At 36.1% G+C, this 12,528-nt stretch overlaps 1 protein-coding gene across 17 annotated transcripts in view; it reads right to left on the bottom strand.

Moving 5' to 3' along the window:
* Positions 1-12,528, bottom strand: part of NAV3 (neuron navigator 3) — a 619,870-nt gene that overhangs the window by 20,465 nt on the left and 586,877 nt on the right. For 10 of the 17 annotated variants that reach the window (XM_060777419.2, XM_060777418.2, XM_060777411.2 and 7 more), the window contains 6 exons: positions 11,771-11,943; positions 9,141-9,206; positions 7,638-7,791; positions 4,167-4,341; positions 3,098-3,195; positions 1,609-1,704 (listed from right to left, as the gene is read on the bottom strand). In XM_060777419.2, coding sequence (XP_060633402.2) covers positions 1,609-1,704; positions 3,098-3,195; positions 4,167-4,341; positions 7,638-7,791; positions 9,141-9,206; positions 11,771-11,943 — 762 coding nt within the window. The remainder of the gene's footprint in view (positions 1-1,608; positions 1,705-3,097; positions 3,196-4,166; positions 4,342-7,637; positions 7,792-9,140; positions 9,207-11,770; positions 11,944-12,528) is intronic. The other 7 variants (XM_060777420.2, XM_060777413.2, XM_060777415.2 and 4 more) reach the window with 1 other exon arrangement.

The raw sequence follows: 12,528 nt of genomic DNA, 5'->3' as shown, positions 1-12,528 counted from the left end.
AATATAAACAACAAAAAAACGGCATTATATATGATAGGACAGAATAAGTAAATGTACCCACATCTCCAAATGTCAGCCTTATTTCCTTCATTTGCAGATAAAGGACATTTGCTTTGTTTGAGGTTTAAATGTCAAAAGGCAGGTTCATAACACAAAGGTATTTCCCACTGGACCTCATGCAATCTTCAAAAGTTTTGACATTTATTATATATGTATTATAATGTAGCTCATGCAGAATGAAGGAAAGGAAGCAAGATTAAGGTAGGGGCATAGCTGTATTAAACTGGGGCCTTTACAGCAATACTTTTGCATATATTGTCTACTTTTTGCATGTGGTAAAAAGTATTGCTCTCAATGGGTAAATCAGTGAACATTTTGGTAATCATTCAGATATACATCCCAGTGGACATAACTAGCAACAAAATGGAGGATCTTTAGAACAAAAACAATTAAGTGTGGTTTGTCCTTGTTGTTGTCACTATGGCCCTTTCCACACTGCCCTATATCTCAGGATTTGACCCCAGAATATCTGCTTATCCCAGATTATCTGGCAGTGGAGGCTCATATAATCCAGTTCAAAGGAGATAATCTGGGTTCATATCCTTGGATATAGAGCAGTGTGGAAGGGGCTAAAATTATCAAGTCTGATTGGTTCTAGTAACCTTGATATAACATATCATGTGAAGGGGCATAATGTATGGGAAAGTGCTAAGGGATCACTATCAATCCCAGTCACACATTAATCACAGGCACCTGTTTAATCAGGATCCTAAATTGCATGGAGAGCTACATTTCTCGTACAATAACTGATTTCAAACACATAGATTTCAGAAGCAGGGCTGACCGCAGTATATGACATCAATGTAGGGGACATTCAAAATCAATGTCCAGAGCCACTTCATGGTTCTATCTAACAGGAGGATATCATAGACCAGCACCCTGTATTACAGTTATAAATGCGTGTTGCAAACCTTTAGCTATACATTTGTGGCTGTTATGTATTCACTGTCCCTACATAGATTACCTTTTAGATTGCACAGGGACCATGAAAGTCCAGAAATCTCCATTAACCAGGTAGCAGCCATTGCGATTGATGAGGAAGGGGTCAATTCCCTTGTTGCTTAAGAATCCGTGGCTGCCATTCCCATTATCACTCATACAAGTGATTTCTAGTGTAAGGGACCCTTTTTCTGTCTCTCGTAATGGGGATCACTTGCAGGGAACAATGGAAATGGCAGCTAGTTGCTTCCCTAGTGATAGAGGCATATATTTATTGCAGTCACTCATCTCTAGTAAGTGAGGAATGAGGGGTAATGCCAGGATGAAGGCATAGCACTGTAATTACAGTGCTTATCTATATACAATGACTGGACAGGATTCCAGCCTAAAGTCTTATCAAGATTAGCATTCAAAATGTTTCATTTTTGGATATTTAAGCAACTTTGTTCCACACAGCAGCCATGCTCTAGGCAGAACACTATGATAATTAAAAAACATGAATAAACATTATTCATGATCTAATTGGTTAGGCAAAGCAATAGATAACAGATAAATCATCAGAGTAAACTGGAGCCAATGCTCCTACTAATAGACTGATCGAAGTCTCACCTTGAAAATCCTCCTGATTACACCATCCAATACATCCCATTTTGTTTTACCACTGACTCCGATAGAACCTACCAAATATGCCTGTATTTTTTGGTCCTGCAGAGTTAAAAGAGGAAGTGAACAAAAGCAAGAAGGGGAGGAATTTCACAGTTCAACAAAGTATTACTGTATATACTTGTGTGTAAGACCCAAAAAACCTGGGTCAACTGATCCATGATCAATGTAAGTAATCTACCTTACCTCTTACCAAAAAAAGGAACCGTCTCCTGTTTTGAATCACAAAAGGCAGGGGCTTATTTTGTCACAGGAGAATCTAAAGGAAGCACAAACCCCCTCTAATTCTCTGCCATGGCACCACTCCTAGAAATTTTTAATGCCAAGGGAGGGGTTAAATGGCAGCAGCAGTAGTGATGGCTGTTGGGTACTTCCCCTCAAAGGAACACCAAGAGTGCAGAAGGCATTGGAGCTTCCTTTAGGTTCTCTCAGGATGGACTAAGCTCTCACTCTACTAAAAGAAGGCTATGGTTTCCTTTTTTTGATAAGTCCTTCATGTTTATCAAAAAATGAAAGCATTCTCTTCTCTGAATAAAGTAGCAAAAGGTCTTTTTGAATGCCTGGCCAGGAAAACAGTGATAGTGTGGCAACCAAAAGGGGCTGCCCTCCCAAGGTGATGCTAATGCTTTCCTCTCTCCACAGAATGACTTGTTGATAAGTCATATATATATATATATATATATATATATATATATATATATATATATATATATATGATCCAAAACCCATCCCCAACGTATACATGAAGTTGACTTATACATGATAATATATCATATTTTGTCAGTGTTTTATTTTTCATGTCAAGAGCAACTTGAGAAACTGCAAGTTGCTTCTGGTGTGAAAGAATTAACCGTCTTCAAGGATGTTGCCTAGGGGACACCCAGGTGTTTTACCATCCTATGGGAGGCTTCTCTCATATCCCCACATGAGAAGCTGGAGCTGGCAAATGGGGGCTCACCCTGCTCCCCGGATTCGAACCACCAACCTTTTGGTCAGCAGTCCTGCCGGCACAAGGGTTTAACCCATTGCATCACTGGGGGCTCCTTTGTCAGTGTTATTTGATTATTTCCCCACAGAATAAATTGCAACTCTTGAAAATATGCTTTGGACAGTACAAAAATAAGGTACATTTTATTAATTCAGAGATCCCACTATAGTTTATAATGGTTTCCTTGCTTATATTTTCACTCAGCAATAGCTTTAAGGATAGAAACAGTAGCTTTATATTCTTAGATCAGAAATGTAGTTATGTCATATTCCCTGAATATTTATAAACAACTATTAGAATTGGCAAGATGTCACAAATACACGATGAGAATAACATTGTGTTCAATGTTACCTGTTGGACTCTTAAATGAATATACTACATTGTTGGTAATGAGAGAAATACAAGTATCTTGATGGACACAGCAATAAAAGGGTAAAGTCTTAGTACCTGGGATCGACCATAGCCCTTGTTTATTGTAACTATAATCTTAACATTCTGCCCTTCTTTGTGGAGTGTTCCATCTGACACGTCTTCCAGTAAAATATCTAGCAAATAAAAAAGAAACACACATATCTTTAAATATATATATTTAATTTGGCAAATGGTATCTACTTGATTTTTTTTATAAAATTCTAAAATCTACTTCTGCTTCTAGGATCATTTCACATTTTGAAGGCAAATCACTGACATTTGTAATGAATAGGTTCCACAAATGGTTCTGGTTCTCTAAGGGTTTTCAGCATCATTGGTCCATGAATTATGGATTCATTTTAGTTAATGAAGCCTAAAACATGGGTTGGATGTGTATGTTTGTGTTTGTTTGTGTCTTCAAGTCCCTTGTGGACTTATGGTGACCCATTAATTTCATAGAATTGTCTTTAGCAAAAATACTTAGAGGTGATTCTGCCAGTGCTTTCCCCTAAAATATACTATACAGTACCTGGTATTTGCTAGTGATCTCCTATTCAAATACTAGCAGGAGTTGATGCTGCTTAGCTTACAAGATAAAACTGAATAAGGTACCTTATTAGGGGCATCTTTCTATTATAGATCCAGTTGTTTCCAGGAAATAATGTAAGTGATTGATTTGTTTTATCTACTCTCTGAATTACTTTTGGAAAAAAATATTACTAAATGTTTGCAATTCATAATTTTAGAGGTTACAATTTCAGGTGATTTGTGATATTTAGATATGTATTTGCAATGTGTGATTTTAATTGATTTGATATTTGATTGTAAGACACTTGAGCTCTTAAGAGGCTGGGTGGAGTATAACTCTACTAAACAATGATGAGTTTTGTTCCTTTCCACCTTTTCCCCTTGGTTTGCCACTCTGTCATTCTGATAATACAAATTGCACATTATTATTTATCATCAATAAACTCATTTACTTCCAATTTTAAAACAGAAGACCTTATTTTTATAATGAACAGCATTTCAGCATTTAAAATATGAAATTGCTATACAATATGGCAAGGCATTAAAAACTGTAGAAAAGCAGAAAAAATTGATTTACCTGATGTAACTGAATCAGTGATGTTCAAGTTATTCAAGGAAAGCCCCAAAGACTGCCGTGAAGAAGAGGAAGATGTGCTGCTTGAAGATTCTGAACTTGGCCTGGTGGGTTTGCTAGTATTTGTAGTCTCTGCCTTTAAACGATCGTTCTCCGCTTTCAATATCTCAATCTCATTCTAGTATTTAAAGTACAGGAAATCAATATTTAACAGTGGGATAGTAGCAGTGGTAAACAAGGAATTCAATATAAGTGAATGAATTATGGATATGCATAATATGTCACCCAAAGTAAAGTAAGTTTCAGGGCTATAAGAAGGTCAAACTAGAATTTTCAGCAGCATATCAGCTGAAACTTTTATGTGACACATTTTTATTTACTTAGTCTAGTAAAGATCGCCTCTTTGATTCTATGAAAAAGGATCTAGATAAAACATATATACTGGAACTTCAAATTAATTGTACCATTAGGCTAAATCTAATTTGCAAGTCAAAGAGGCTGAACATTTCATTCATATTTATTCCTGTGCAGTCCAAATGATTTCGCCACTGTCTGACACAGGGACCCTCTATTAACATTGTAAGATATGGTAAACACAATCACCGCCAGAAAAATAGGATGGCTGGCTGGAATAAGGGCACAGTGGTACAAAATTATGTTCTACATTTTCATGCTATTTGCTTTGTCCAGCAAACAGGTACCAAACCATGACTCTGAGAGGCTCATTTTTCCATTAAAAATAGGAAAACACACCATCCAAGGAAATTAACAGTTTGGAATTTAATAAACTCTCAGTTTTCAGTACTTTTACATGTTTCTAGCGGCCTAAATAAATATCTGTAAATGAGACCCTGCTGTATGTATGTGGAATCTGGCCATGATAGAGACCCACCATAATCAATAACAAAGATCTAATCCTCCAAGGAAAGTTTTATTTCTAGATAAAACCTATGCACTGTTAAATTATTACTCAATTGATACTAATGGCATAAGAAGATACATGATGCTAGGAAGTGAGTTCTTGGATCAAATCAACATATTGACTGCTTCATGAAGTTCAAACAACTATGTGCTATGAATCTAAAACTATATTTTGATCTCAAATTTGTAACATCCTAGTGTTGTAGGATTATTAAAAGATTTTGCATTCACATTCTCATCATAAAGAAAAACAAGAAACTGAAAATGACAGCTTAGAAAGATTAAAAAACCAATTAAGCAAGAAACTAATTAAGCAGTTGGGAAGAGGTAGAGCTGCCAAGCAATGGATAACCGTGGTGCCTCTAAAATGTGCCAAAAATACACAACTCCTTCCAATAGCTTTTGGGAAATGGCAAAAATCCATAAAACTACTTGAGTGGCTAATAGAAAGTTGAATCCCAATTGATATGTGCTCTGAATAGCCCACTGAAATGAGTAATGACTTTACTTACTTCATGGAACTAGTTCCATTGGAAATTCCAATTAGAATGAGTACTAACTCAATTGTAACTTGGTAAATTATCATTTATTAATTTGATTAATATTTTCTTTTACTGTTGAGATGCAATATATTATGTGTGTGTGTATGTGTGAGGTGTGTTTGTGTGTGTGTGTGTGTGTATGTATATATATACACACACAAGCAGTCCCCAAGTTACAAACATCTGACTTACAAATGACTCATAGTTAAGAATAGGAGTGAGACAACAAGGTGAGAGAAATTCACTCCTAGGAAGGGAAATTCATTCCTGAAATAGTTATCATGAGGAAAAGGTGTCTCTACTGAAGCTTTTTCACCAATTCTTGTTTCCACAAAAAGTCAAAATTTTCCAAATCCAGTTATTACAGGGACAAAAAGTGAGGTGAAATCTTTTGAACAGGGGCAGAGACAGCAAAATAGATACCACAGAGGTGTTATTCCATCCCTATGCTACCCAAAGCTGATAGATAGACAGATAGATATGGCTGGAGTTAACACTTAGAAATATACTTGCTATAACTTACATAGAAATTCAGCTTAAGAACAAACCTAGAAAACTTATCTTGTTTGTAACTTGGGGACTCCCTGTATAATATATATATATATATATATATATATATATATATATATATATTAAAGAGTCTATTGTGTGTGTGTCTCTTTAATATGCAGTTGTTGCTACACCCTTAAAAAAACTATGCAGACATCATATTGGTGCTAGTCCATGAGCTTCAAATGTGCAAATGCATTCCTGGCCATGTCTGAAATAGAGGTTCAAGGATGAATCCTATAACACCTCCTCTCAAAACTGTTTAGGGAAAATCTGATCACATCCAGCATAGTTTGAAAGCTATTTTCTGACTGCCTTTTGACTGATCAGAAACACGTGCATTTTGAATGGATCAAACTTCAATTTATTTGATCCATCCAATTCATTACTGATTAAAGAGCTTTATCTCAGAATTAGAAAAAAGAACGAGAGAAGGGCGTCATTAGCATATTGTTATACCAAATTCCTCAATTCAGAACAACCTATCTCAGTAGTTTAAAGTAAATGTTAAACAGCACAGGCTGCAAAACTGAGGGATGCTGCAGTTGAACAGCTGGAGCATGAAACAGGCATCCTCGAGCACTACTTTCTGAACTTGACTAACCAAAAAGAACTGAAGTCTTTGCATAATGGCATTTCCAAGTATCACCCAAGAGAATTGACCCAATAGACTACTGTGGTATCAAATGCTGCTGAGAGGTTCAGGACCAACAGAATACAGTATCCTTAATCAAGTTCCTAATGTAGATTGGCCATCAAGACAACCAAAGTTATCTCCTTCTCTTAACCAGATTGAAACAATTCAATAAAATTAAACCCATGATGGCATTTATGTTTATAAATAACCATATTTAGGTTAGGACTGTGGGCTTCAGGCCATGCCCCTATAAATAAGTCCTTCTAAAGTTAGTGGAGCATACCTATGAGTATACAGTATTGCATTACACAATTAACTACCTTGTATGTGCCTGCAACTAATTGAGTTTAAAAATCTTAGTAAGTATTATCTTACAAATCAAACTGGTTTACTATCTTGGAAGCCTGGCTATTGGAAGAAGATGATAACAGCACAAAAGCACAAAGCTGGAAAAGACAGAATTTAGGCCAAGGGTTAAGAAGTCATAAAGACTAGCGTTGTGAAGCCTGGAAACAGCTAACATTCTTCTAAATCCCCAGCAGCCATTCGGCTTCCTTTCTAAGTAGATTATTTCTTAGGACATTTCTGCAGAGAAACTAACAATTATAGGGGATCATTGCCAATGACTGTGACAGGCAAAATAGCACATTTCACAAAGAGACAATAATCTAAGGATCTACTTCTGTATTTATTACATTATTTTCCAGTCACAGCTAAATTATTTCCACTGATCCCATTTCTTTCTTCCATAGTGATTGTCATTTCAGGTTTAAAATACATGGCTTTAGTGAGTAATGTTCTAGTCAATTATTCTGCTGATCTGACCTGCATGCGATTCATGGCTTCTCGAATCTGGTCAAGATGGTGTGCTGAACTGAGAGCCTCAAGACGAATATCTGTTAACTTGAGCTCTTTCTCCCTGAGCTCATTTTTCAGTTGCAGAATTATTTCAGCTTCTGCCTCTGTGCATTCACAGATCCTAAAAAAGAAAAGAGAAAGTAAAGAGGCAGAAGATTAAAGAAATGTTCTCTCTAAATGGTACAGTGCCATTGTTCTGTGTCAAATAATAGAAAAGGGTTGCTGTGTGTGACTCCTAGGTCCAATAGGGACAATTTCATGAATTCAGTAATGCAGTGTGAATGGGCTCCATTTAAAAACATAAAAGGAGCAAATATCTAATAACCTTCCTTCTATAGCTTTCCTACTTAACTCCATATTTTTGCATTTATTATTCTGCATACTTATTTTACTGTATTTTACAAAACAGCTCTTGGTTTATAATGCAGTTGTATTAAACGTGAAGTATTTTCCAATGGTCATGATTAAAAGGAAAGTACTAAAGTGAACAGTTTGTTTATATTTGTCAATATTCTCTGCATTATGCAATGAAAAAAATACATGGTCAATTTACCTGTGCATTACTATTTCTTATTTACTCAGTATTGGTATCATTCACTTGTTTTTGCAACATGCATTGTGAACACATTCTATTAATATATTACATTGCTTAACATCAAGTTTGGACATTTGGAGATGCCATAACTGGGTATTTGATACTTGATGGAGCAAATTATCACTTGGTGTTGGATTCCAGAAGTGATAAATGGGAATGTTTAAATTCACCAGTTCAGTTGCTTCATCCGTTAATATAGTCACATGAGGATCTCTTGACGAATGATTGCATATGGCAGTGACTCCACACTAAAAACTATCCAAATGTTGAGGTTCTCTGCACACTCTAACCAGTTCACCGTGCAGGTTTCAACCTAGCTACAGACCTAACTGCACTATCACATTTCCTTGAATATCCATATTGGGGTTGACATATGATGCGGTTCAATATTTTTCCTCCTGGAGACACATAGGAATGTAAAATAGTAGCCTAGTTGCATATTTATAGCCTGCCTTGCTGCAACTTTCTCACACAAACCAACCGCTCTAATACAAGGGAGACTCCTTGCTCTCTCCCATGTGCAAAATGGAAAGGACTGTTACATGAAGCTCTCTTTCTTAAACCAGATGAGAAGTAATTAAGCCTAAAACTAAAAGTAAATGAAAGAAATTGCTTTCCTCTTGAAACATACTGAAATTTTTTTTTCAGTTGTTGTGTGAGTGAGTCCTGGACAGTATCCCTCTACATAATCCGACTATTAAAACACTACATGTTATATCATGCATGCTATCTTACAGCTGCAGTATAATGTAAACATACCCCACCCCCAAAAAAACAAATAATGACAACAAAAATTGACTGGGGGGGGGGAGATAACTGCCAATTTTATTCTAGTTTTTGGAAGATATCATTTGAAGCCCCACATGCCAGTTTACCGGGATCTATGTTTGTAGATCACGTGACCGTTTTGTCTTTTCTTTGGAGCCCAGATTAAGGAAGACCTGCATATACATGCATTAGACAGACAGATGCAAGTGAAAGAAAGTAAAGGAAATGATTTAGAAAATGGGAATCAGGCCAAAACAAAACAAAAGGAACATGAAAAGCCAACTATGCAATAGAATGGAAATATAAGATGGTTGGGTGGGTAATGAATGATAAACTAAATAATAAAAATATAGCATAATTTAGATTTTAGATATGCCAATCATCATCAAGCTGAATGGATACCTCTTTGCACAAACACAAAACAATCTATGTGTAATGTCAAAGTGTATTATCAAAAGAGCATATAGTATTCCGTTTACCAAAATCCCCAGAACATAGCTCAATTCAGTGGTACACAGAAATCAAAAGGAGCAGCCGCTCTCAAACATAACAGTTCTAGGTCTGGATAAGGATTCCACTGTATATAGGCTTCAGGGATACATTCAATAAGAAAAGTCATATAAACAAAGTAAGTATTGAGTCATGAGGCTATATGTAAACTGAAGACAATAAGGAGGATGAAGCGCCACTCTCAAAACAATCTTCATGGAAAAGATCCAACTAAAGTCCAGTGAAAATGGAGCACTGCTTCTCAAAATAAGTCTTCAAAGGAAAAGTCCCAATGGCATTCAACAGGGGTGCCCGGGTATTTTTGTACCCTGTTTCGGGGAAAGCAATCCCCTTCCTCAGGAGTTGATAAAGTCAGCAACTCTAGACTATTATATCATGCCAAATAGCTTATACAAAAAGTGACTGCTTGAAGTAAATTCACACTTGAAATGGAATACTATATGCACTTTTGATAATACACTTTGACATTACGCATAGATTGTTTTGTGTTTGTGCTGATATCTTACAAGTACTCTGGGATATTGTGTAGTGGATACCTCTTTGCCACAAAATCAGACAGCAAGTAAATGTCTGAATGTATGATCACCATAAAATGTGTGCAGAATTGCAACTTCAATTTTCAAATGCTCTCTCATGTCAAAGCCTTCCTACATAAACAAACTTATCTATATATGCTTGTCTAGATCAAGAAAAATATATCAAGAAAAAGCTGTTAGGAAAGTATGAGAGATTATTTTTTATATATGAAGGAAGATTTTGGGCATGACAAAAAGTTCCAAACTATCAATCAAAAACCTGAAGTTATTTTAATTGCACATTTTTAATGCTTAGGCAGAGGAGTGGGAAGGAAGCAACATTGGCAATATATTTTAATGCATCAGTGCAATCTATAAGGAAAGCATATGTTCAAAGGTATATAAAAGCAATTAGCTTGTTTTGTATTGCATTGCATTTGGCGTTTATATTTCTATTTTGGTAACTTGTTTTACAAATTATTATATTGGTCATGTTACTCTTTCCTTCTCATTTTTGGCAGGACTGGCTGCCTCTTGTTATTTATTATGTGAAGTGCCATTACATGACAGCAACAGCAATTATTGCTTCACAAGCCAAGCCACACAGTGTTTTGCAAATGGCAAATGTCCCAGGGAGCATCTTTAAGTGCTTTGGTGGACAAAACCTGGAGTTAATTGGAGTTACCCATGTCTAATGAGAGGCGGTAAAAGCATTAAACTTGAAAGTAAATAGCTTATTTCACTACTAGAAGGACCTCTTCCCTGCCTTAGGTGTTTTAGGATGCATCTCATATTGCAGTGTCTGCTCACTATAATATTCTAAAGACACTAAAAACACCTGATATCAAAAGATCTTAGAATCTAAGCAGTTCGGCCCTAATTAGTATTTGGATGGGAGATTGCTAGTGACTACCAGGTTTTGTAGGCTGTGTTTCAGGGAAAAGAACTGGCAAAACCACTTCTGAACATTCCTTACCTAAGAAAACACTATGTAAATAAGGCAACTTAAAGGCACATGTGTACATACTCATTACTACTTATATGATCATATAGTCTCTGCTGCATTTCCTGGTCTATTGACTGGATCATATGCTGTCTAATAAAGGGGAATATTTTAACAATATTTGTCTCACTTCCCATTCTACTTATATGCATATCTAGGTGTGTTAACACATGTATCCTGTCAACACATGTGCATACATGCATGCTTCATCAATTGAGGATTACATTTTGTGCATCTGATAGGATTATGACAATTTATGCCATAATGGATTCAGTTGTCTTCAAAACACTGCAAAAATGTTGGTCCTAGATAGTGGAGGAGTGTTGCTTTTAGTTAGAAGAGAAGTGTCTGAAAGATTTTGAGGCAAGGCAAAAAAAACCAAAAGACGGGACAGTCAGTCAGACATGTACCTCTCTGCTCCAAAGGAAGGGGGGGGGGGGAAGAATGCTAGATCTGTATTTTTCAAGAAAGTTGTAAAGCAAGCATATGAAGCTAGAAAACAGCCAGGATTTGGCCTAATTTCTAAATAGTGGAATAAGAGGTCTAAAATTAGAAAGGAGTAGTATTTACATGGGAGCACCAGACCAAAAGTTCAGAGGCAGAGTCAATACTTTACCAATCACAAAACCAAGGGTTGCTCCTTTAACTACTATGTTGATCATAAACAATCTTTTAAAAGAAAATCTTGTGCAAAAAGAAGAAAACATACGCAGATGTTGATTGGGATGGCTTTATTGATGAAGATGGACACTCTCCATAGCTGTGGGGCAATTTGGGCGAGGAAGGAAGAGACGAATCTGTCACTTCTTCTATGTCAGAATGTGAAGAAGGAGGCTTTGTAGATTTCTTCTTCCCAAAGGCCTGTTTGAATGAACTTCTTAGCTAGAAAAAAATGAAAACAGAATACATTTATTTGGATGTCTTTTGATGCTTTGGTTCACTTTATGTTTTTCTTTTACTGAAAAGTTAGTTTGCAGATGCCAATCTAGCTACTGCCTGAAGTCAGTATATAGATAAGCAGGTATTAACATGTGCAACACAGTATCTTTAGGAACATGAATGAAAGAGTTCTTTTAAAAATCAACTGAGCACAGCGTTATGGAAAAGGTGCAGGATCAAGTAGTACAGCTAAATAGATGCTCATTTAAAACCCTACACCTCCCGTGGAAGCCTGTTTTTCAGGCATTCCCTTTCAGGTGACTGGTTTTAAATTGTTTAAAATTCATCATTTTTTTAAAAAAATACATTCCAATCAATATGATTATGTGCATTGTTCATGACTAATTGTTTTTCCTTTAATATTTTGAACCTATTACTTCTCAGAAGCATAGATTAAAAATAAGCATATTCAAGCTGCAATAAGGTGCTTGTCTTTTGCTAACAAGAAGCTGAAAGGATCGGGAAAGAGGAGGCATTTACTGCAGTTCAGTTTTAAAGAAGCAAGTTCACATGTACAAGCACTGCCTT

Source organism: Anolis sagrei, chromosome 5, assembly GCF_037176765.1.
Source record: "Anolis sagrei isolate rAnoSag1 chromosome 5, rAnoSag1.mat, whole genome shotgun sequence".
In the NCBI taxonomy this organism is placed as follows: Eukaryota; Metazoa; Chordata; class Lepidosauria; order Squamata; family Dactyloidae; genus Anolis; species Anolis sagrei.
This window is presented reverse-complemented; position numbering and strand designations above follow the sequence as displayed.